This window comes from Camelus dromedarius, chromosome 14 (genome assembly GCF_036321535.1).
Source record: "Camelus dromedarius isolate mCamDro1 chromosome 14, mCamDro1.pat, whole genome shotgun sequence".
Classification (NCBI taxonomy): domain Eukaryota; kingdom Metazoa; phylum Chordata; class Mammalia; order Artiodactyla; family Camelidae; genus Camelus; species Camelus dromedarius.
In genome coordinates this window covers 62,505,578-62,531,206 of record NC_087449.1, presented here as the reverse complement: position 1 = coordinate 62,531,206, position 25,629 = coordinate 62,505,578, and the positions used below count along the sequence as shown (strand labels likewise).

The 25,629-nt window shown below is 50.3% G+C and overlaps 1 protein-coding gene and 1 long non-coding RNA gene across 4 annotated transcripts in view; one reads left to right on the top strand and one right to left on the bottom strand.

The window, feature by feature from the left end:
• Window positions 1-3,695, bottom strand: part of DHRS3 (dehydrogenase/reductase 3) — a 39,055-nt gene extending 35,360 nt beyond the window's left edge. The window contains exons 1-2 of one of the 2 annotated variants that reach the window (XM_011000864.3): window positions 3,579-3,695; window positions 2,721-2,870 (exon numbers count right to left, since the gene is read on the bottom strand). In XM_011000864.3, coding sequence (XP_010999166.1) covers window positions 2,721-2,870; window positions 3,579-3,695 — 267 coding nt within the window. Of the gene's footprint in view, window positions 1-2,720; window positions 2,916-3,578 lie in introns of those variants that run through there. The other variant, XM_011000865.3, reaches the window with a different exon arrangement.
• On the top strand, window positions 1,712-24,325 carry LOC116156763 (uncharacterized). Of its 2 annotated transcripts, none has more exons than XR_010383975.1 (4): window positions 1,712-1,852; window positions 2,137-2,263; window positions 2,688-4,281; window positions 20,656-24,325. It is a non-coding gene; the product is annotated as an uncharacterized LOC116156763 (long non-coding RNA). The 2 variants fall into 2 exon arrangements; XR_010383974.1 differs by lacking the exon at window positions 20,656-24,325 and adding an exon at window positions 14,206-14,410.
• Window positions 24,326-25,629: the final 1,304 nt, after the last annotated feature.

Below are 25,629 nucleotides of genomic sequence, written 5' to 3'. Positions count from 1 at the left end.
AACCCAGCAAGAATCTGCCTCTTAGAGACCCAGACCACGGCTGGCCCTGCCCAAATGAACCTCGCCCATGGTGGGTAAACGGAGAAATCTCCAGGTGAGGAACTTTCTAAATCCCAGTGCCTTTGTGTCCCTTTAAGAAAAACCCTCATTTGCGTCACCTTTGCCACTCAAGCTGCTCTAGCATCCACAAATATTGCCAAATCTTGTTTGACCCAAGGTCATTATGGGAAACTGGGTTGTCAGTCCCCCCAAAAGTCAACAGACCTCTTTTGGACGTGCTAGCTGTTTGCAGAGACCCTGGTCCTCCTCCCTTCTTTCTCTTTAGGGAACCTTTCCTCTCAGGTCCACTCCCACCCAAACTGAGGCTGGAAGGGCCTCTACGTCCACCCCTGGGGAGGAGTAGAGTCATTGAGGTTCATCATGGCTCATCTTGGTCACCTGTCTTGCATCACTGCAGCCTGCGGGTGGCGCCCCCCTCCCCAGCTCTCTCCAGCTGCTCCAGGACCACCTGGAGCCCACCATTCACATTCAACCCTCTCAACCATCTCCCATCAAGTCCCCACTCCACAACACTTGGCTTTTTGTCCCCAAGTCCACTGGCCCCCAAACACTCCTACCACTGGGGGTTGTCCCACTAGGCCCCAGATGGACTCAGGCAAGAAGGCTTGGTTCCAAATTCCCCACCGTGACAGCGAGCAGAAAGCTCATTAAAAAGTAGCTCCAGTAATTGGTCAGCTAATGATGAATTATAGGAGGGCTCTTGGGCACCCTGACTGGTCTGATGACTGAATCTAGCGTGAGTGACTGGAGGTTTCATAAGCCTCATGGATCCTGCTTCTGGTGACCCAATACCAATTTCAGACATATTTCCCATCGGCCCTGGGTTTATTCCCTGGGAGAGGATATTCATTCCAAGTTAGGTGGGGCATGGTTCCCAGTATATGGACCTGCGGGTGGCTCTCTGTACTCTTCTACCCTCCTCGCCCAATTCCACATACTTCTTTCAATTTAGGCTTGTTTATAGTCAGTCAAGTTTTTCCAGATTGGCTAAAAGAGTTCTTCATATGCCGACTGCAGCCAGATACAAGAACAGAGAAAGAGACCCAGGCCTTGGGCCAGCTGGAAGAGTCAGAAGAAAGTTTCTGTGGGATGCGGACAGCTAAGGAATGACAATCACATGCAGTTGTCCCAGCCCCCACCCCCTCACCCCACAAGGACATCCTCATCTGCCACCCCTCCACAAAGAGCCTCGGGAGCCCTTCAATGGGGCATCACCAGGAGGAAACGAAACTGCCGAGAACAACTTTTACTTCTCCTTTTTCGGGGTGTCCAAGGGTTAAAAACACTTCCGAACTCCCCTTCCAACTGTAAGGTCAAGCAGCTGTCCAAACCACCCAAGGAGAAGCAGGAGCTCCGGACTGCCGACCCCAGCTCACTCGGCCTTGACAGCCCCCTTCCCAACACGTCCCGCCCCGTGCCCTGCTCGGCCGCCAGTTCCGGGGAAGGAAGAGTTAATCGGCAATCGGCTTTGGCTGATAGTTCAGGCTCCAAAGTTCAGTCCCAGTCAGAGCCACCCCGGAGGAATTGTAAATCTCAGGGCAGTATTTAACAAAACAAAAGCAACCTGGAATTACATGCAGGTTTGGTTTTCTACAGTACATATTTACTTAATCCCCTAGGTATGTGGCTCGATGTCAGATCAGCTGGCTTTGCCGGCCCTTTACCCCCCTCGCTCACAACAGTTTAAATTTCAAACTAATTCCCTGTTTTTGCTCTTCCTCTTCACAAGGCCGGCTGGAGACAACCCAGCCTGCTGGCCTCAAATCTCCCTCTCTATTGCTCTAGTCACTGGGTGAGTCAGCCTGGCTTGGGTTGGAGTTGGGTGACAGCTGGCTCACCCTCCCCACTCTGGGGCACAAGGTCTGGGAAAACTGGAGGAAGAGGTGCTGGGACTACCAAAAAGTTAAAGGCAGCGCTTGGATGTATGTGGGGGGGGGGCTCATAACAGTGCCACCTCCCCGCTTGATCAGGAGGGATCCCCTCTGGGGCTATATTTGGGTGGGGGGCGCAGGCAGCATTGAAATGAGAACAAGGGCTCTTTATCAGCTGCTGGTTACCCTTATCCCTTCCTTCCAGATTTCCAAACACCTGGGCCTCCCAGTGCCTATCAGCTTTAGGCTAGACCATCCAAGACGGCTTCCCCAGTTTCAAGCCCAAACCAAGTTTCTGCTCTCCTCCAGCCTCCAGAGCTGCAGCCGCCCAGGTTGGGACTGGGAAGCGGGTTGCCAAGGAAAATACGAAGCGCCAACTAGCAGGCGGCTCCCAGCTCTACCCAGGAGCGCACACACCCTGCACTCACCAGGGTGGTGGCAAAAGAGGGAAAGGCGAGGGGGAAAACGTAACACCTTCCTTTGGGAGGGAGGAATGGAAGAAATGGATAGGTCAGCTAAGTTTCGAGGTGGGGGTGAACAGCCAGCCACAGATCCCAAAGGAGCCGCTGAGCTCCGGACCTGCCAAAGTAGACAGCCCGGTGCCCGGGAAATGTACAAGGTGAAACTGACTAGCTCAGCACTCGCGGGTGGCGCAGAAAAGTAGGGTGGCCGGCGACTTTCAGACCCTGGGTGCGGGTTCCCGCAGCGGCAGCAGGTGGGCGAACCCCCAATCCTCTCGGTGCCCCTCGCCCTCAGCCTCCACCCTCTGGAGTCGAGACGTCCCAGTACCTTTCTGGCGCCGCGTTCTGCGAACTCGCGAGCGAGCTGGCGCCCGATGCCTCTCCCGCCGCCGGTGATGAGGACGGTCTCCCGCGACAGGTCCCGCAGCTTGGCGGGCAGCACCAGTCCGACGGCTGCTTTCACCACCAGATAGATCATCTGCAGAGGGAACACCACCAACGCGCCCAGCCGTTTCCACACCATCCTCCGCGCCGCGGAGCTGGGCAGCGGGGGGTGAAACTCCCCGGACCGAACAAAATAGGGCTTAAAAAAGAAAACACTCCCAAACAATAATAAATAAACCGAACAAGGGGGAGAGAGGCGTCCCACCTGGCCACTCTTGAAATCACCTCTTCCCAAATGCAAAGCAAGCACAGGGTGAGAAAAAGGGGGGGAAAAATGATAAATCCTCGGAACGAGAAAAAGCGTCTCAGAAGCTTGGGACAGTAAGAGGGGTGGAGGGGAAGCCGGAGGTGGAAAGTTCTAACAAGAACTTTCTTGCCCCAGCAGCCGTTTCGGCTGGGGAATTCTCAGGTAATGTTTACAGGCTGACAGAGGAGTTTAGGCAGGGGAAGAAAAAAAAATGCACCAACCACACGCGCGCACCCTGCTACAGCCCCGCGGTTTCAAAGTGCAAGATTAAAAAAAAAAAAAAAGCCGTTTCCAAATTGTAGCGCCCCCCCCAACCCCTTCTCCGGAAAAAAAAAAAAAAAGTGGGGGGGGGGAGGAGTGCTTGGAGCTCCCAATTTCAGCCCGCGAAAGTCTCCCGACTCATTGCTATTCTTGGGCTCAGGAAATTGCTTAAACGCGATCTGATTGCCAGCAACGTGCAGGAGAAGTGGGGGGTCCGGGTGTCAGTTTCTTTACGTGCATGGCTCGCCCTCGCGCGCGCTCGCTCTCTCCGGCTCCCTCCCTCCCTCTCTCCTCCAACGGAGGCTGGGAGTTGCCGCGCGATCCGGCTCCCTCTCTCTCCCTTGTTAGCATTTATTGCCTTCTTTTTGTCCTTTCCAACTTGGAGAGGGCCCTGGTGCGGAGCGCGCGTGGATCGGACGCCCTCGTCTGCGCCGCCTTATCCATTTGCTCCCGGGGCAGCCGCGGAGCGGAGCGAGAGGGCGGCTCTTTTTCTCCCCCATTTTTTTTTTTAATACCCCATTAAGTCTGATTGACAGTTAAAGTTGTTCCGAAGCTTCACTACCGTTCCTCTGAGTGGCTGCCGCGGGCTCCCCTCCCCCTGCGCAGTCGCAGGGCGCGCGCGCGGGCGCGCACACGGGCTCGCTCCGACTCGCGCTCTCCCGGGGCCGGCTCCCCTGTCTGCAAGCTGGGGCTTGCCGGCGGCGTCCCTGAGGGCTCGCCGCTGCAACTCGCACACGCTGGAACCGACTCCTGCGAACCGTCTCCGTCCTCGAGATGTTTCTCCTTGCCCGGGACGCTGTCTCCCCGAACAGGGGCTCCTGCGGGCCAGGTGATCGCCCCTGCGTGCCGGGCAGGCCCGGGGGAGCTCGCGCCTGCCTTGATCCATCCAGGTCGCCCAGGGTTTATTTCGGGTCATTTGGTCACCCCCTGCCTCCAGGTAGGACCAGGAAGCCACTTTCGACCTTTCCCCAGGCGCCTCCTATCTTCACTTAGAGTGCACTTTCTAAGTCTGCCCCGAGTCCGTCACGTTGCTTGCGGGGAACAGCCTGGGGGGAGGGGGAGGGGGTTTTGCTTTGAGGGGCGGGGGTGGGCAGCATAAAGGAACCTCTGCCCCCAAGGTGCCAATAAAATCTCTGTAAGATTAGCTGGGAGCATATTTATTGCTCATCTGGGCTAGGATTACCTTGACTGACAGCAATTTCCTTAATAACAAACGCCTGTAAACAAAACATATCAAACCAGTGCCCCCTGTCTTGTGCTGGCAGCGACTTCTCTTTGGGTCTCCCTGGGCTGCTTGAGTGGGGCACCCACCTTGTAACCTCCTATTTCCCCCAGCAAGAATGTCTTCCCTGCTGGTGGGTGGGACCCAGCTAGTTACAGTTGCCTGTTGCAGGAAGTCTGTGAGGTGAGTCACTAAAAAGCAGCTTCAGTTAAAAATGCTGATGGGGCTTGCCTCCTGCTGCCCCCGATGGTCCCAGGCCAGGAGGAGAGAGGGTGAGCCAGGAGCTGCCCTGTAATCTGGGACAGCGGTTCTCCAGCGAGAGGCTTGTTCAGACGAGGAGTGCTGGGCCTTAGCCCCAGACATTCTGATTCAGCAGGGCTGGCTGTGCTGGAATCAGGTCGTTGAATGCCCCGCCTGGTGGCTCTGCTGAGGACTGGGTGAGAAAGTCACTTTGAGGAATGCTGATTTGGGGAGAGGTGGCTGGGGTTTACCTCCTCCCTGGGCTGCAGAAGCCCTCTAGTTCTGGGGAGAAGTTTTACAGGTGAGGTTTTCCTTCCGTGTGAATTGGGAAGATCATTATCTGGGTCTCTGGAAGAGCAAGAAGGGTTTGGAAGAGTGGGACTGGATAAGACTGTCCTACACTGAGGGCGTAGATTCTGAAATTTAATCCTCCCACTGACCTTCAGTGGCGGTATTATTATCCGCATCTGCCAGGTTACCCTGCCAGGAAGTGCGGGAGGGAGGGATCCAAATCCAGACGTGGTTCCTCTTCCCGCCCCACCCCACCCAGGAAGGAGGGGAGGAGAGCGGTGGAGGACCAGGCTCCCTCCTGCCTCCATCCAAACCTCCAAAAGAGTGATTGAAGGGCAGGCCATTGCCTTGATCTGACTCCCAGGCCACGGCTAAAGGCAGGCCTCCGTCGAAGTGTCGGCCTCCTCCCACCTTGGAGATCTGTAAAAATAGGGAAAAAATCCCGACCCTGGAGAGACAGGCTCTTCCCACCCAGCGGTGGCTGGTGTCTGCCAGGCCTGCCAAGAAAACAACTGGGAAAGTCTGGAGCTGGAACCCCTGCGCTCCGCCTGTTCTCATCTGTTATCCTCGACGCCACCTAGTGGTCGGGATGCGGCACTGCGCCTTCCAGCTGCCGAGCCTCCCGTGTTCCTGCCACCCAGCTATCTCTCCTTTCACTTCCAGTTTCTCTCCTCCTAAGGGTAACGCTCCCAGCCTGAAAAGGCTTGCAAAGATCATGGCTCCACTTCCCCACACACCTGCTGCTTTGTGGAGGAGGAAACTGAGGCACAGAGATGTGAAGCAACTCATAAACGCAACAGCGTGTCCCCGATTCCCACCAGCTAACCCACCCTGTCCAGACGCCAGACCTGCTGGGTGACCGGCCACCAGGCCCCACTGACATTTGCGCTGGGTGTGAGACGGAGTGGGAAGGGGGTCAAGAACCCAGAGGGACCGTCAGCATATCAGGCCCTTTACGTATATTCTCACTGAATGTCCAGAGCAGCCCGAGGGGGTGGGCGTCACTGTGCCCACGTAACACAGGACGAAACCCAGGCCACGCAGGGTGCCACCCTTACCTCTTCCAAACATCAGGTTTGGGGTGGAATCACAAGAAAAAGGCTTGGTGTTGGACTGCTGGCTGGGAAGCAGACACCTTTTTCCTACACATTCCACCATCAGGATGTGGGTTTTGTGGGCCTGGCATCCTGTGAGCCTCAGGCCTCTTCCATCATCAGTTGCCCAGAGAGGTGCCATCTGTCACCTCCTGTGTCCCCCAAGCTCCCCCCCCCGGGAATATGAGGGCCATGGGGCACTGGGCTGGGGGATGCACAGTCCAACGGGTTGGCCCAGAGGGTCCCTGTCACTTGGCTTCAATGAGAACTGCATGGGACACTTTCCCTCCCCCTCCTCCCCCTAGCTGTATTTTTTGCTCTTGGTACCCCCTCCTCCCTTAGGTGGGAGCAGGGGGTGGGGAATTTAACTCCAGTGAAGTTTGAAATTTCACATCCCAGCCTGGGGAGAGGGCCCCACGGTTTTCTCCCCTCTCCTGAAAACGTGAATGGAGCCTTTGTGGGCTAGATGGAGGAGGGAGGTGAGCTGCAGCCTAGGGAACTAACTTTTTCCATGACTCAGCTCTCCCGGTGTGGGGCGGGCCGGGGAGGTGCGAGGACCCAGCAGGGCAGGCTGGAGCCGCCTTCCAGCCCAGGTCCAGGGGCCCCAGGGTTAGAGGTGGGCCCCCAGGAGAGCCAGCCCTGTGACCTGCAAGGGAGCTTGCTGGCTCCGGACGGGCCACCAGGCTTTAACGGCCCCCGCTCCTCCAGGGCTGGTCCCATCTTTTTAAAATTATTTTTTATTTTTTAATTGAAGCATAGTTGATTTACAGTGTTTCAGGTATACAGCAAAGTGATTAAGTTTTATATATATATATATATATATATATATATATATATATATATATATATATATGTATATATATTCTTTTTCAGATTCTTCTCCATTATAGGTTATTACAAGATATTGAGTATACTTCCCTGTGCTGTGTAGGTCCTTGTTGTTTATCTATTTTATATACAGTAGTGTGTATCTGTTAATCCCACATTCCTAATTTATGCCATCTGTGGCATCCCTAGAGCCAAACACATGAATGCTCTTGTGTAGTCCTTTCACCAGGAACTTTCCTTATCACCATCTCAGCAGAGAGCTGGGAAAACAAACAGGTCTCAAGCCTTGCCTTCTACTTATCTGAGGCTTAGGGAGTTAAGAAAATCACTTAAGATCACATAGCTAAGAGATGGAGGTGGGCTTTGAACCCTGGTCAAATGCTCAGCTCTGTCTCCTTTATCCACGAATGTCTTCGAGAATGTACAGGATCACCTGGGGAGCTTGTCAAAACGCTGATTCCTGGGCTCCCAGCCTAGATGTCCCGAAGCAGCATCCTAGGCTGGGGGTCCAGGTGTGTGCACGCAGGTCAGGGTCCCAGACCCTCCCGGCGCTGCCTCTCCATGGCCTCTCATCATCCCAGCTCCTGCACGAAGCCTTCCTCGCCTCTTCCACCACTGCGCAAGGTCCTCCCTCCTTGAACTGAGTTTAGGGTTAGTCATGACACTGAGCCCTGACCCATAGCTCTTCTGGGCCAGCGGCTCTTGTCAGCTCCACAGATACCTAACGGGGAAGAAAGCAGAAGCTGGAGGAGTAGAGGGTGCCTTCAGTTGGTCAACCGCTCACTCATTCGTGGAGTCTCTCCCTGCGGGGACCACAGGGTGGGAGGTAAGGCAGGAGGGGTCAGAGTGGAGGGGCCATGATTCTGGCTTTTGGAGCCGGGCAGCTCGGGTTCAGATCCCAGCTCCGCACTCGCGTGCTCCCATCCCCAGCTTCCTCATTTGTAAAGGGAGGGTAACAAGGAGGGTAGGATTAGCTACTCATAAAACCCCAGTAAACGCCAGCTCTCATTTTCCCAGGGGCGTGGTGCCTGCTTGCTGGGGACCCAGTTCACACCGACAGAGATGCAGGGCGTCCGTGGCTGGTTCCTGGGCTGCCCCAGAGCAGGGCCTCTGGATTAGCCTCAGCCGAGGACTCCCTCGTTTCACCTCGTTTCCTTCCCCCACTGCACACCCGCCAACACACTCTCCAGGAGCTTTTTCCTTGGGCCAAGGAAACCCGTATTCATCTGGCAAGGTTTTCTTTAGCTCATGTGGTATTTTTTCCAGGAAGCTCTTCCCGGCTGCCCCCTCTGCCTCCGGTGCCCACCTCCCCAGCCAAGACCAGCCCAGGGATTTCTGCTCTTGGCCCCAGTATTTCCCTCTCTCCTAGCACAATCACACTGCACTGTAACTGCTGGGTTTCTCTGAATCTCGGGAGATTCTGCACGGGAGCTTCTCAAGGGTAGGGGTTGGGTTGGCTTGGTGGGCCTGTTGACCTGTGTATCGGAGCAAGGGTTGATGCTCTGCTGTCCCCATCTGGTGGCAATTTTGTCTTTACCTTGTGTTTTGCAAGTAACTTGCTGTCTCTCAAGGAGGAAGTTGAGCTGCCTCGGGAGCAAAGATAGTGAAAGATTTCAAATGTGTTCATTCATTCATTCATTCATTCATTCATTCGCTTATTCATGCACTAAATATTTATTGAGCAGTGACTGTGTGCCAGGCCCTGTTCTAGCAGATGGAGAGACAGCAGTGAGGAAAGCAAAGTCTCTGCCCTCGTGGGGCTGGCGTTACCACATTGCCAGGAAGTGAAGAGTGCCAGGAAGAATACAGGCAGTGTGGGGGACAGAGACATGAGGATGAGGCAGAGAGAGATGGGGGTGGGTGGGGGACAGAGTGATGGATGCGGCTGGGCAGAGAGAGATGGAGATGGATGGGAGACAGAGATGAGAGTGGGTTGGGGACAGAGAGATGGGGGTAGCTGGGCAGCTGTTTATGTAGGGTGGCCAGGGAAAGCCTCTCCGAAGCGACACTGGGGCAGAGACCTGACTGGAGTGAGGAGGGAACTGGAGGAAACCTGGATGCAGAGCCCAGGTGGAGGGAGAGGAAGTCCACCGTGGGAGGATGCCTGGTAGGCTGGAGCAGCCAGCGGGGAGGGGTGGGGAGGGGGAGGAGGACGTGGGTGGGGAGCTCACCTGGGGTCTCCATGCTTGCGTGGACCTGGACCAGCAGCCTCAGCGTCACCTGGGTGACCTGTGGGAAATGCAGAATCCCAGGCCCCACCCTGGGCCTCCTGAGTCAGATTCTGCACTTTATTTACGGTGACCCCCAGGCACGTTCTGTGCACGCTGACGTGTGGTGCTGAGGTAGGGCCCCGTAACCATGCGGGTTCCGTCCTCAGTGTGACAGGAGCAGAGGGGTGACGTGAAGGGAGGTTTCAGAAGCAGCATCCTGGCCACGGTGTCCAGAACAGCCTGTGGGGAAGCGAGAGTGGACGTGGGGCTGGTGGAGAGGAGACCGCGGGGTGTTCGTGTGAGAGACAGCAACAACTGCCAGGTGAACGACAGGTGGACAGGACACCTAGAGGCTCTGCTACCACAAGTGCCCAGTGAGGGGACCACCCGGGAGGTCCCAGCTCTGCAAGGGACACTTCTGCTGAGCAGGGTTTTAAAACCAATAACTTGGCGCACAGACACACAGACACACACATAGAGACACACAAACATGCTCACACACACATACACACACACACTTTATCTGACCATTGCTGATGTTGCCCCAAGCAGAACAGCCGGCAGTACTGACTGAGGAGGTTGGATCTGGAGAACCTTCTGGTCGAGCAGGAACCAGTGTTCCATGCAGTTAAGAGGGGCTGCCTTGGGAGGGGGTCTTCGTGGAGACAGACACCCTGGAGGACAGAAACTGGGTGACGGGGTGAGCTGTCTACCCTGCCAGAGGAGACAGAGAGGGGAAAGCAGACTTTAGAGGGTGGAAAATCTCCATGGGGAGGGGACACTTGGTCTGCAAAGACTGGAGACATTTGAAAACCTTATAAAACGCCTCCCCTTTCTAATAGAGAACGTTTGCCAAGGGGGCCCCTTTTCTCCTTGCTGAGGCCTGGTTAATAGGACAGGATACTCAAAAAAAAAAAAAAAAAAAGCAGAATGACTCCGTTCAGTCCAGGAACCCCCCCCACCCCCCTCACACAGGTGTGCGTTTTCCATGGACTCAGGTCGCCCATCTCCCGGCCCGTGTCGCTGTCCACACGCGCTCACAGGTTTTCTTTTCCATCACTGCGGCCCAGGGAGGTGGGCTCTGGGGCTCTGTGTCAGTGGACTCTGGGGCAGGCTGTGTTTATTCTGGCTGCCAGGGTTGGGTGGAAATGCAGGCCGGAGCCAAGGCTGGGAACGTGGCAGGAACACAGACGGGGTGGGGTGGGGTGGGGTGTAACCTGAGAGAGCTTGGGCTAAGGCCAGGAGGGCGCCCAGCGGTCATCACCTGCCTCCTTCTGCCTCCCGGTTGGTGGGTCAAATACTTCTAAATCAGGGTGTGGAGTATGGGTGTGAGGATGGCTCTGCGGCTGGCCAGGCTGGGCTCAAATCCAAGCTCTGCCCCTTATTAGCTCTACAAGCTTGGGCAGTCTATTCCCCTTTGTACATTTTTAAAAAATTTGGTGGGGAGGTAATTAGGTTTATTTATTTATTTTTAGAGGCAGTACTGAGGATTGAACCCAGGACCTCATGCATGCTAAGCATACACTCTACCAATTGAGCTACACCCCTCCCCCTATTCCCCTTTCTGAGCCTCAGTTTTGTCATCCCTAAAATGGGAATTTTGCCACGGACTGAGATGATGTCTTTTAACATCAGGGAGATGCTCAGCAGGTGTTCTTCTTCCTCCTGGCTTCATGTCCTCAAGGAACACACTATCTGGGGTGGGGTGGGCGTGGGTGAGGAGCCTGAGAGGGGAACTGTCCAGGGGGTAGATAAAAGGTGAGGGAAACCTGAGTGGCAGGGGTGTAGAAAATCTTCCTTGGAACTGGAGCTGGGGTCATAGGTATCCTAACCCTGGACCAAGAGTTGGCAAACCTTTTCTGTGAAGGGCTTTGGGGGACATACATTGTCTGTTGTAACAACTCAAATCTGCCACTGCAGCAATGGATGATATGCAGATATAGACAATACGTAAACAGATGATGTGTAAATAGACAGCATGTAAGTAACATGTAAATAGACAACATACAAGGAGCTGTAACACACCCTCTCTAATGAACATGGCTGTGTTCCAGTAAAACTTTATTTATGGACACTGGAATTGAATTTCCTATAACTTTCACATGTCACAAAATATCATTCCTGTCTTGATTATTTTCCAACCATTTAAAAATGTGAAAACCAGAGGGGAGGGTGTAACTCAAAAGTACCGTGTGTGCTGAGCACGCACAAGGTCCTTGGTCCAATCCCCAGTACCTCTGTTTAAAAAAAAATTTAAATAAATAAACCTACTTGCCTCCCCCTACCAAAAAAAAAAATGAGAACCATACTTAGACTTGCAGACTATACACAGAAAGGCAACGGGCCAGACTCTGCCTGTGGAATATCGTTTGCCAGTTTCCATCCTAGACCACCACCTGACGTCAGGCAAACATCAGTCTCTCAGGGCCTCAGAGACGTTGAAGTGTGAGCCTCAGAGAAGCAGAATCTGTTTTCTTGCCCTCGTTCTGGAAATGTATTTGTAAGGACTGAGCCAAGTTAATGTCCACTGTAAGAAGTAGAGGGTCACTGGAGAAACCAAGTTCACTGAGAATTTTTTTTAAAGCAATAAAGAGGGGTAGGGTATATATAGCTCAAGTGGTAGAGCGCATGCTTAGCATGCACGAGGTCCTGGGTTCAATCCCCAGTACCTCCTCCAAAAATAAATAAGTAAACCTAATTACCTCCCTCCTCCAAAACAAAAACAAAAACAAAAACCCCAAACAAACAGAACTTAAAAGGGGGGGGAGGGGATATTAAATAAAAAATAATTTAAAAAATTTTAAAAACAATAAGAGCGGGAGGTGTAGCTCAGTGGTAGAGCACATGCTTAGCATGCACGAGGTCCTGGTTTCAATCCCCAGGACCTCCATTAGAAAAATTAAATAAATAAATAAACAAATAAATTGCTGTACGCCTGAAATTAACATTGTAAATCAACTACACTTCAAGAAAAATTAAATTAAAAAAAAAAGCAGGAGACTTGAGAGTCATGAGAGTCTAATGATGGATTGAAGTCATCACAGCTAACTGACATTTACTGAGTGCCCATCATACCCTGGGTGCTGTTTCCAGCTCAGTGAGTCCTAACCGAAGGGGTACTAAGACCCCAAGTGTTGAATAACCTGCGTGAGGCCACAGGCTGGTAAACATCCCAGAGGGAGGCAGAACCTACAGGGTCTAACTCAGGACCCTGGTGTCCGCCCTCTGTTTCTCCTCAACAGAGAACCTCCCCTGAGGTTTGTTATCTCTCTGCTGTTTATCATGAAGATGCCCAAAGACAACAAAGAAAGCCCAGACCTCGCCTGCAGATGGGGAGACAGGAGGCCCCCTGGTCCAGGCACTCAGGACCCCGGTTCCTTTGCCACATCTGGTCAGCTGTCTCCCAGCGGGCAGATTCGTACTGAGAGGGCGCCGGCCAGCTCTGGCTACACTGTTGAAAAGCCCTACTTGGGCAGTTATTGCAATAACTTATTATACGTTGCCATAATCAGTTTCTAAAAACAAGTAGGAGACAGACAAATGGAAGTGGATATATTTCTAATATGAAGGTTATGCCCCTTCAATGGGAGAAACATAATAATATTTGTTATCGTTTTACCTTTCACTGAGCTCTTACTAGGCACTGGGTCCCATGCTTTGCCTAGATCCCCTCGAGTAGCCGGCACAGCCACCTGCTGAGGGGACACCATTGCATCCCCACTTCACAGATGAGGAAACTGAGGTCCAGGGAGGGGGAGTAATTTATCGCAATCATGCAGCTTTAAGTGTTGCTGGGACACGGATGGAATAATCTGATCTTCTGGACATTGTGAATCTGCGGCGTCAGTCTGTGCTTGTTCAGCGTGTGCTGGGGGGTCAATGGGAAGGAAAAGCTAAACAAGAAAACCCCCAAAGCACGTATGTGTGTGATATTGACAATCTGCCACAGCATTAGAACTTCAGCCGAAAGGGCAGGGTGTAATTGGGAATTTTTTACTTTTTGGGGGGCTCAGTGGGACTAGAAGTCTGTTTTCTCAGTCATAGCGGAAAAGCCCTTAAAGTGTTAGGGAACAAATTCGTGTCACCAGGATGGTTCCACTTTTGGAAAGAAAAAGTCTACAATCCACACTTGTATTTATTTAGTTACCGTTTGGTCAGGATTTACTAAGTGTCAGGCAGCTTACTAAATGCTTATATTCATTGGATTTAATCTCATTTAATCAAAAGAGCCCCTTGGAGGTGGGCTGTGCATTCTCTATTTACATCTGTGGAACTGGAGGTCAAGCAGCTTGGCCAAGGTTGTGGAATCACTGAGTGGCAGGTGTGGAATTGAACTTGAGCTCAGTGTTACTTCAAAGCCCATTCACTCCACTTCTTTCTATCTCTGCTCTGGACCTTTGTCTTTCTCTCTCTCTTTCCACACACGCGCATGCAGGCACACAGGCACGCGTGTACCCATGCAGGTGTGTACACGCAGCCACGCACAGAAAGGGGATGCATCAGAATGTCAACAGGGACTGTCTGTTGTTTTTTTTTTTGGGTGGGGGGAGGGAATTAGGTTTTATTTATTTGTTTGTTGGTTGGTTTATTTGTTTAATGGAGGTACTGGGGATTGAACTCAGGACCTCGTGCATGCTAGGCATGGGCTTTACCGCTGACCTATACCCTCCCGCCCACACCCCAACAGGGACTGTCTCTGGATGATAGCAATACATGTAACTTTTCATCTTCTTATATCTTTTTGCATATCCCCAATCTTCTCCAATGAGTTTACATTAAGAAAAATCCACTCGGTGATCTTCTTGCACAAGTATGCTTGCTTGAGAGTCAGCAGGATACTGGAGTTCTGGTGTGAGGCCGCAGAGCCCCTGACCACGGGCCTCTTTAAAAAAAATCTGCTAAAAAGTAAGGCGGGGGAGCGAGAACCTTTGCTTCTTGGAATTCTCTAATCCATCCTATAATACCTTGCTTTGTAGGAAAGTTCTGTGCATAAATCCCATAAAATCCCGTAATGTGGAGCTGACACTGAGCCTGCCCAGGACCAAACCTGCTAATGATCATGGCTCGCCAGGAGCCTGCAGAAGGATCAGACATGTCACAACCCCCAAGCCTGCCTCCCGCCTAAGCCCTTTCTAATAAGGACTCTTTTCATGAGTTTATAAAAACACTTTGTTCACATCACGTTGGGTCTTTATTTCATCCTACTTGAATGTTGAATGTCTGGGGGCCGGAAGGGGCTGAGGCTGGCCCTGCTTTTGGGACCCAAAGAAAAACACAGGTTGGTAAATCCAGCGATAATGACCTACCTCCCGGCAGGACTGGACCTTCTGGGCGGCTGCTTTGGGTGATGAGGGTGGCAAGACTGGGATAGGGTGGAGTCAGTATTGGCTGCCCCCCACCCGACCCCCCCGTAGTGGTACCTGGGAGTGGGCGCTGCCCTGCAAAACTGTAAATGAGTTTGAGACAGCCGTCTCCTCAGATTGAACATGAGAGTTATATTAATTACCTTGCTGGTCTCTGGTAAGACCATAGAGGCTGCCTGACACTGATGGGTGTCCTTCCCTCCCTCCCTTGCCCCCGCCATATTGCCCCCAGATGGTTCCCTACTGCTTAGGTTTTCATAGCAGTGTGTTTAAAAGGTTTTAAACTATAGGTCTGAAAAAACTTACAGGGAAACCAAGAATTCCCGTGTTCTCTTCACTCACGTGTTAGTTAACATTTTACATTTGCTTTGTCCATTTGTCCTCTGTCCGTCCATCCATCCACCCATCCATCATCCATTATCTGTATATTTTTTGGCAATACACTGTGGACCCGAATCCCCAATAATCCCAAATACTTTGGAGCATATTTCTTAAAAACAAGAGCTTTCTGTTCCATAACTGCAGTCCTTTCTAATCAAAATCAGGAAGTGGACATTGATACAACTCTCTTCTGTAATCTACAGGCCTTCTTCAGATTTTGCCAGTTATGTCACTAACATCCTTTATAACAAAAGCAAAACAGTCTTTTCCGGTCTGGGATCCGGTCCAGGAGCACACGTGGCGCGGCCTTGCTGTGCCTCTTTGGGTGCCTTCTATCTCTGGTCTTCTGCGTTTCTTTGTCTCCCATGACCTTGACGTTTTTGAAAAGCACAGGCTGTTATGGGCTGAACTGTGTCCTCCCCAAACTCGTGTGTTGAAGCCCTAATGTGCAGCACCTCAGGATGTGGCTGTGTTTACAGACAAGGCCTTTCAAGAGGTGATTACATTGAAATGAAGCTGTTAGTTGGGCTTTAATCCAACCTGTCTGGTGTCCTTATAGGAGGAGGAGATTTGGACCGAGAAAGAGACCCCAGAGACGTATGCACACAAGGGAAAGACCATGCGAGGACACAGGGAGAGGGTGGCCGTCTGTAAGCCAAGGAGGGGGGCCTCAGGAGAAACCACACCTTGATCTTGGACTCCCAGACTCAGACCTGTGAGAAGATACATCTCTGTCGGTTAAGGTGCCCAGTCTGTGGTATTTTGTTATGGAGGCCAGAGCAACATAATCCAGAGGGCAGTTATTCTGTAAGGCATCCCTCAACATGGTCCTGCCTCCTTTTTAGCTGTTCCTTCTTGCCATCCCAGATCCTCCTTCAACTTCAATAAAAAGCAACTCCTATGTGCCAGGCTGTGCTGAGAGCGTTACTTGCATGGCCCTCAAAACAGCCAATTGAGGTGTGTATTACTATTGTACCCACTTTACAGATAAGGAAAACTGAGCATGGAGGGCTTAAGGTCACACAGCTAGGAGGTGGAGGAGCCAGGCAGTTTGGTCCCCGGGGTCAGTGGGCCAGAAAATGTGGGTCCATGAAAGGTAAACTAATTTGAACTACATGATACATAACAAAGAAGATGAATTCACCACCCCAGCAGTCCTGTACATCAGGTGCAGATGCTGCAAAGTCCGGCTCTGCTTGTAGGGAACACACATCTGTACTTCAAGGTCCCACTGACCCAACTTCACTTCTAATGAAGTTCCTCTAGTTCAGCACCCCCCAGTAGGCCCTTCTCCCCTTTTTTGAACCTATTGGAACAGTAACAGCTATCATTCAGTAGGGGTCTATTATATACTGGTTTCTGTTCTGGGAGGTTTATAAATATAATTCATTTGTTAAAGAGAAAACCACAGGCCCAATATGGTGTCACTTGTGCTAAAGCCTGTGATACGGAACCTAGACTTAGTGTCTGACTTAATGGCTGTTCCAACCTCCCCCAGAAATGTAATCTTAATCAACCAGTTTGGAATTTTCTGGGCAGCACCAATGAGGTCATCTGTCCTGTGGGCCCTCTCCATCCTCCATCCCCTCCGCCACCATCAAGAGGCAATCTGTGTGATATAACCCCGGCTTCCTCGCCCCCACCCCAGATGTCTTGGCCCAAAATAACCTTTTCTTTTCCTCTTGCTAATGACTTCCTCGCCCTGCCCACCTTTCTAGAAAAGCCTTCCATTTTGTACCACTCCCCAGGGCAGTTATTCCACGATCCAGGTATATCCTTTAAAAAAAAATATTAACTGGTGTAGTTTTTTTCTTTGAGGGGGGTCATTAGGTTTATTTATTTATCTACTTATTTATTTTAACACACTCTACCACTCAGCTGTCTCCCTCCCCTCAGGTACATCTTCTAGTGGTTAGATGAGACGGAGCCTGATCCATGAATCATTGAGTAAAATCAGTTAGACTTTCAAATTTCCTGGGTTGGATTTCATTTTCGTAACAATTTCATGCTCACAATAACCCCGCTGTAAGAGGCAGGCACAAAAGCAATTTACAGATGAAGAAACTGAAGGCAGAGGTGAAATAAACTGTCTGAATCTTACATCAGCTTGAGAGCATCTTGAAGGTATGGGCTGGGCGGGCTTTGTGGGCGTGTGACCTAGGCAGGCATACACGGCCCCACACTTGGTTTAAGGCTCTACATCTTGAAATCCTTAATAATTTTTGAAGGAGGACAATGAATTTGCATTTCGCATTGGCCCTGCAAATTATGCAGCCAGCCCTGTGTCTGGCTCCCGAGACCTTGCACTGTTTCTGCTCTGCGCCCACTGAAGATGGCTATCTGAGTGCCAGAGACATTTTATTGCATGTGTTTATCTACATGTTGGTCTCCCTCCCCAGCCTGGGGACCCCCAGAGGCCGGTTGGTGTCCTCAGCACCCAGCACAGAGCTTGGCACAGTGGAGATGTGCGGGAAATGTTTCCTGAGCAAACTGACTAATGAATGAACAGACTATTCTGAAAAACAGAACAATTCTAAAAAATGAATACGCAGAAACCTCAATTAGATAGAGTCAGGAGACCAGAAGGGGGCGCTCTCATGCCCTGTGATGATGGCCGAGCCCAAGAGGAAAAAGACTTCTCTTCTTTACTGATACCAAATCGGCCAATGAGAAGCCATGGACAAATGGTTTATAACAGCCCCTCCCAACTTCCTCTTCCCCTCTATAAAAGAGTTCTCCTTCCCTTGCAGTGGGGGGACGTGCACGTGGGTCACCATGGTTGCAGACCTTGAGATGCAATTCTCCGCTGATCCCAAATAAACCATCTTTTCTGGAGAAATATCCAAAAGTCTGTTTTAGATCAACATAACCGAGACAAAGGAGGGCCAGGCGCCCAAGATGGAGATTTTCCCCAAGGCTGGCTTGGGAGCAGAGCAGCAACTTACCATGCTCTGCCTCTTACCTGCCCCCAGATTGCGACTTTCAAAGTAGTCCCTTGTCTGTGGCTGTGGCAGCTTGTGGAGAAGGGAGGGGAGGGTGAACTGGAAAGAAAGGCTTTACCCAAGGAAACAAAAAGACTTCTGTTGTGGACCGGGGAGGGTGCGGAGCAGGGAAGTGCCCGCTGCTTTGCATAAAAACTTAGCTCACCTAAGCCTCAGGCACTCCCCAAAGGCAGCCTGGATTTGGAAAGCCCGGTCAGTTTCCTCAAGGACTCACACAGATGCTCCTTTCAGAAGGTACAGAAGCCACCCAGAGAGTTCCCGATGATCATGGACTGGAGAGCAGCCAGTCCCTCCTCATTTCTACCCACCCTTCAAGTCCCAGTCAAGTGCCACCTCTTCCCAGAGCCCTCCCAGATTGTTCCAAGGTAGAACTGTGTGTTCACACCTTGGGTTTCTAATGAATTTAAAATTAGAGTCTTGGATTCCCTTTACAGGAATTGACTCCCAAGATGATGAGGACATAAATAACCAACATGGCTAAAGCCTCCATCTCTCAAGTTTCAGGCCCTCCCCTCCTCTGGGTGTTTGCTCAATGTTGCCTCCTCCACGAGGACTTCCTGGAAGCCCCTAAACACTATGACATCACCTTGTCCCCATTTTGCATCCCCATGCTCTCTGTCTCCTTCTCTGCCTTATTTTTCTCGGTAGCCCTTCTCATTTGACTTACTGTATTTAAATTATCTGTTTATTATCCGGGTCCCTGCACTGGGTGTCAGTTGCCTGGGTGCAGGAATTTGTCGGCTGATCACTGTTGTGTCCCAGCACCTAGAACAGGGCCCAGCCCATAGCAGGTGTTCAATGTTTACTGGGTATGTTACACCAAAAGGGGAAGGAAAAAAAATTCCTGTTCTTGTTTTACTCGAAAGATAAGAATTCAGACAGGAGACTAAAGCATTGTGTAGGGAAAAATCTTAAAGGTTTTATTAACAAAGGGAAAGTACACGTCCAAGAACAGGAGGCGGGCTGATCCAAGGGCAGAGAGCAATGGTCTTTGCCCCTTGTCTCATACCCCGACTTAGAGGTCGTTTCTTGATTGATCGACAGCTCTTGCCCCTGGAATGCTTAGTCATGCTCCTCCCCTTGTGTGCATGTCCTTACCCATGATGCACACGGAAAAACCCATGGTGAGGCCTAAACCACAATGCTAACTGGATTACAGTGAGCATTGGGGTCATGTCTTGGTTAGGTCTTTGTCGCCAGCATGCAGTTGTGGCTGTCGGGGTCTAACTGGTTTCTTGCTGGCACTCATTTAGAGGAAGTAAAGCCCCTTTATGCTGAAGGTGGGCATATCTCCATCTTCTGGACTAGCCTCCCTCTCCTCCACCTTATCTGCCTGGTGCCCCCACTTAACCTAAGTAGCTAACAGGTGGGTCAATTCCCATTACACGGATGAAGAAACTAAGACTTGGGAAGGTTGAGTCACCAGGATAAGGTCATGTGGCTGGTGAGGGGCAGTCAATCTTTCATTAGAAACCCACAGGAGCTCAAAAAGTCAAATGGCCCAGCCATTCCTGTCGTGGGTATACACCCAGGAGAAATGAAAACATATGTCCACACAAAAACTTTTACATGAATATTTGTAGCAGCACTATTCACAATAGCCAAAAAGTAGAAACAACTCAAATGTCCAGCAACTGATGAATGAATAAAACACATGTGGTATGTCCATACAGTGGAATATTATTTAGCCATAAAATGAAGTGCTGGTATATAATGACACGACATGGACGGATCTTGAAAACATGCCACATAAAAGAAGCCAGACTCTGAAGACCACATATTATATGATTTCTTTTATATAAAATGTCCAAATTAGGCAAAACTCTTACAGATAGAAAGTAGATCAGTGATTGCCTGAGTTAGGGAGGAAGTTTGAGAAAAATGATGGATGAACTGCTAGTGGGTACAGGGCTTTTTTGGAGGGTGGGGTGATAAAAATGTTCTAAAACTGATTGTGGTGATGATTGCACAATTTGGTAAATATATTAAATGCCATGGAATAGTACATTCTAAATAGGCAAATCATATAGCATGTGAATTATATCTCAATAAAGCTGTTTAAAAAAAAACCCCATGAGGGCTCCACCCTGGATGTTGGAGTGGTAAGATGTCCAGTGAAAACAGACGTGGGCCCCTGCCCTCCCTCCTCACATGCAGTGGGGAGACAGAAAGAAATCGTTGGTCACAAAAGCAAATTTACACTTGCAGGGGATCTCCCAAGGGAGAGGGAGATTCAGGATGCAGTGTGCAGGGCAGGTGAGTGGGGGCTTGCCCAGCGCAGGGTCGATGGGGTTGGGGAAGCTTTACTGGAGGTAAGAAGGCCACCCAGGCTCCTTGTCCCCCAAGCTATCCCGTTCCTGTGCAGTCGGGCACACCGTGGACGTGGGCCTTGTGTGTTTCAGGTTCCACTGGGGCAGGCAGGAGCCCCTCCCTAGGGGCTGGCGTCTTGGGCCCTTGTGGGGATGCCTCATGCTTTGTAAAAGCCTGGGTGGTTGCTAGACTGGTCCTAGTCCTACTGTAGTGAGCTGAAATGCAGCCCTCCTAAAGATGTGCTCACATCCTAATTTCCAGTTTGTGGCTTAATTTGGGAAAAAGGTCTTTGCAGATGTGATTGAGCTAAGAATCCAGATCATCCCAGATTATCCAGAAGGACCCCAAATCCAATGATATGTCATTATAGGAGAAGAGAGAGACAAAGAGAAGAGGACACCCACGTGAAGGCAGAAGCAGTGACGGGAGTGAGGTGGCCACAAGCCAAGGAGGACCAGGAGCCGCCAGAAGCTGGCGGAGGTTGGAGTGCGGCCCTGCCCACACCTTGACTTTGGGACTTCTGGCTGCTAGAATCTGGCTGCTAGAGAGTAAATTTCTGTAATTTTAAGCCATGTGGGTGGTCATTTTTTACAGCAGCCCTTGGAAACGAAGACACCTGCCTCCTGCATTTACCAGCTGCCTTACCTGGAACGACACATTTCTTATGCTCCTGAGCCTCGGCTTCCACATATGTGAGATGGGGACACCCCAAGTGCCTAAGTCACCGGGTGTGTGAGGACTTGATGTACGATGAGGACAAAGCTCTTAGGGAAAGTCCTGGTACCCTCCCTAAGTGCCCCTCACTTGTAGCAAGATTTCAGGTTATACACCAAACAATTCTGGCCCTGACGAGTCCTGTCTCTCTGCAGGGGCACAAAGGAACTTTAGAAGTCCCCATGCCAGCCTCCACGCGTGGTTTGTCACACCTAGCACAGGACCCCGGGCTCATCACGGGCCATCAAGGTTGTGTTGTACAAAATGGTGCTGATGACCCCTTGTGATGTCATTTTTCACCCCCCTAAAAGGGATAACAGGATCTCTAAGTGGTCAGAGCATGGAAATTGGTGGTAATGACCCCCCACGATGTCATCTTTAACACCCCATTAAAGGGAAGGCAGGATCTCACAGTGGTCAGACCACAGACTCTGAGTCAGACTCCCTGCGTTTAGATTCCTGCTCTGTGACTCACTTGCTGTGTGACCTTGGGCAAATTTCTTAACCTCTCTGTGCCTCTGGTTCCAAATGAAAAATGGGCATGATATGCAGTGTGCCACTACCCCATCATGTCTGTAAATGCTGGTGTGAGAAGATGCCATGTGGAGGTTACATAAACGTCAGACCCAATAGAGAGGACATTCCTTTGAATTTGAAACCTAACCAAGTTTCCACTTGAGGCCAAACTGCCTCTTCACGGCTTGCCCCCGCCCTGCCTCCAAAGGGAAGCTCACCCCCCAGGAGAGCTCTCAGGCTGCACGTTGCTCAGGATTTTCCCGGCCAGCTCTTGTGAAGCCTGGGAGCAGTAATGAGCGCCTTGGCACTTGCCGCCCACATTTCTGGAAGACGCACCCAGCTTCGCGGTGTGAGCCCTCCCAGGCCAGAATGGAAATGCGGCATCAGCATGGGCTTAAAGATCAAGTCGAAAGGTCTGTTTTCTCTAGGGCTCCACCCCCTGAATTCTTGGGATTCTTGGTTAACGGGAGTGCCCCCAGGGGGCCTGCTTCCAGGGCTGAGCCAGCAGAGCTGACTTACCCCACACAGGGCTAGGGCTGCAGCCCAGAGTGGGATGGGGTGCGGAGGGGGCACCGAGGACAAGGATTCCCGCTGTCCCACGAGGCCAGGGCATCCTGCTGGGGCTTAGGCCCCACCTCACCATCCCCAGCAAGCTGGCGTCCTAGAATTTTGTCTTGTGCAGAGGGCAGGGCTGGAGCTAGCACACAGCACACCCCAGGAAATGTAACACCACTCCTGAGGGACCAGCCTGGGGAGCAAGGGACGCTGAGCCCTTCAAAAGGGGAGCTGGTGTCTGGGCTGCCTGCCTGCCATGTGATCTGGGCAAGTTTCAGCCTCCCTGAACTCTAGTTTTCCCAGGGGTAAAATGGGGTTCACAGCATCACCTCCCAGCACTGGGTGGAATCCTGGCCACCACCTAGTGTTACTGAAGAATAGGTTCTAGTCTGGCATGCGAAAGGATTCAAGTGCGAGGCATAGTAAAGTGAAAGCAAGTTGTTTTAGAGAGAGATACACTCCATAGACAGAGTGTGGACCATCTCAGAAGGAGAGGGCGAGGGGGAGAGGGAGACCACAAGGTGCGGGGTGCTAGTTTTCATGGGCTCGGTAATTTCATGTGCTAATGAGTAGGAGAACTAATCCACCTATTTTGGGAAAGGGGCGAGGATCTCCTGGAAGTGGGTCCTGCCTACTTTTTGACCTTTTATGGTCAGCCTAGGAGCTGCCATGGTGCCTGTGGGTGGGCCATGCGGTGCAAGGTTTACTGGAAGACGAATGTTGCACCATCTTGCTTCTAACCAGTTTGTCCTGTTCTCAACTGCTGTGTCGTTCCTTCAGTGGTTGTGCCCTGACCCCTTCCCCCTTGTCTCTCTAGTGGTGTTTGGTGTCCTGAGGAGACAGACTCTGGGGGTGTCTGGGGGAGACGGGGTAAGGTTGGAGTCCAGCCAGGATGCCCTGTCTTCGCAGCACAGTGGGAACCTGGGCTGGCTGTGTACGGGAAGCAATGAGTTGCCACCCAGAACGCCCTCTATTTTTTTTCCCCTCTGGAGTCCGTGTTTGGAAACTTGATTCAAAAGCCTGCTGTGATCAGCGATGCTCCGTGTGGCTCCGGATTTCCAATTCCAGAAAGGCATCTATCCATCAGTTCAGGTGTGGCGAGCAGCGTCTCCGTGCAGGCACTGGCCTCAGGAGGCAGGGAAGTCCTGGAGGGTGAGCCTCCCTCTGTCCACCTGTTTGTCCCTCGGTCCACCTTTCTGTTGGTCTGTCTATCCTTCAGGGAGTAGATGGGCTGAGCCCTTCTACTTCCTGGCTCTGTAAATGTGGGCAAATTAATTAGGTGATTGTGGGCCTCGATGTGCTTGTCTGTAAAGTGGGGATGACACCAGTACCTACTTCTTGGGTGGTTTCTGGCATTAAACAAATCCACACAGGCGAGGGACTTAATAGCTGTGCTGGCTCATGGTAGGCACCAAACTGGTGTTGGACCTTATTTATTAATATTATTGTTATTGTTGCTATTGAAACTTGCACAAAATTAACATCTGGCTTCACACACTTGGCAAAAGCTTCTTCAACTTTGGCAGTGATCTTGAATGCAATCTTGCATGAATCTATTTCACAGCTGTGCATTCACTTCAGTTGGCTCTTGGTAGGACACGGGCTTGGCAGGTCTCAGTAAATGGCAAACATTTCATAGTTGCATTACTGCCTTGAGCAGCTAGAGTTCCAGCCACAAGCAACCCCACTGAATAACTCAACAGCCTGTGCTTCTTAATTTCCGCTGCGTTTGGAAATTTCAGGATGACACTGCATACTCCCCCTGCTGTCCTCACAGCTCCCTGAGGAGCTCCCTCAACCCTCAAGTTAAATCCACGCCTCAGTGAAGCCACACGGGTGGAGGTCATGGGCAGAGAATGGTCTGGGAGTTAAAACCCCAAAGCTTTGCGCTCTCCTTGTCCTGTTTGTCCCTTAGACACCCTATATTGGGAAGAAGGATAGTATTGGTTAAGATTGTGGACAGATTAAGCTGCTTAAATCAAAGCCCTGCTCTAATGGCTGTTAGTCTAAGACTGCCCTTCTTTGAGGCTCAGTTTCCTTATCTGTCAAATGAGGATAATGATGCGCTGTCACCTAGAAGCTCTACTGAAGAGTAAACAAGATAAAGGGGGAGGGAAATAGCTTGGTGGTAGAGCACATGCTTAGCAAGCATGAGGTCCTGGGTTCAGTCCCCAGTACCTCCATTAATAAAAAAAGATAAACCTAACTACCCCCACCAAAAGCTTAAAAAAGTAAATAAATAAAATTTTAAAAAATCATGCTAAAGAAACATTCACTGATTTCTCTCTTGTTAAAGTGTTTTTATAAAAAATGGAAATTGAGTTCCAGTCAATGCCTCTTTATTAGCTTTGTCTTGAAACCTATTAATATGATGAATTCTACTAACAGATTTCCTAATGTAAAATTATCACTGTATTCCAGAAATAAACCACTCTTGGTCATGATGATCATTATTTTAATGTACTCTCAGATTCTATTTGCTAATAATTTGGGATTTTTGGAAAAATATTTACAAATGAGCCATATCTGTAGCTTTTTTTTTTTTTTGGCAGTTTGTCAGGTTTTGTTATCAATGTTACTCTTGCTCCAAAAAATAATTTGGAATGTTAACAAAGATGTGGCATAAGTGGAACGCTCCTTCATCATCGATAAAAGGGCAAAATGGTAAAACCACTTTGGAAAAAGATTAGCCAGTTTCTTATAAGAACCAGACATACACCTGCTCCGTGATCCAGCAATTCCATCCCGAGGTGTTTATCTAAGAGATGTAAATACATACATCTAAAAAATGACTTGTGACAAAGGATGTTCATAGCAACTTTATTCCAGTAAAAAAAACTGCAGATGGCTGAGGTGTCCATAAACTGAAGAACGGATGCACAAACTTACACATTCAGATGATGGAATGCTACTTAGCAAGAGAAAGGGAAGCCCAGAGATACACAGAACAACAGGAATGGATCTTCAAAATACTGCCCTGCGTGAAAGACACTTTACAGAAAAGATCACATATTGTGTATTTCCGTTTATATGATGCTCTGGAAGAAGCAGAACTAATTCATGGTGGAAAAGAATGCAGACCCTCTGGGTGGAGTGGAAGAGAGGATTGATTCGGAAGGAACATGAGAAACTTTCTGGAGCGGTAAGCCAAGCATAGTAAAATATGAATTGTGGAATCAATGTAGTGAGAACATAGGTGTTAATGGTAAAATTCTTTCAATATTTCTGTAAGCTTGAAATTTTTTATATTAAAATATCAGATAAGAAAAAATAATTTGAGATTTCTGCTTCCGACTGTAACAGAATAACTGGTAATGGAATTATGTTCCCGTGGAAAACAAGTCTAGACAGCCCAGGTCTAAAACCACTAATCTGCTTTCTGTTTCTATGTTGCCTGTTTTGGACATTTCATAGAAATGCAATTATGCAACATGTGATCTTTTGTGATTGGTTTCTTTCATTTAGCATAATGTTTTCAAGGTTCATCCACATTGTAGCATATATCAATACTTCATTCCTTTTTATAGCTGAATAATATTCCATTGTATACCACAATTTT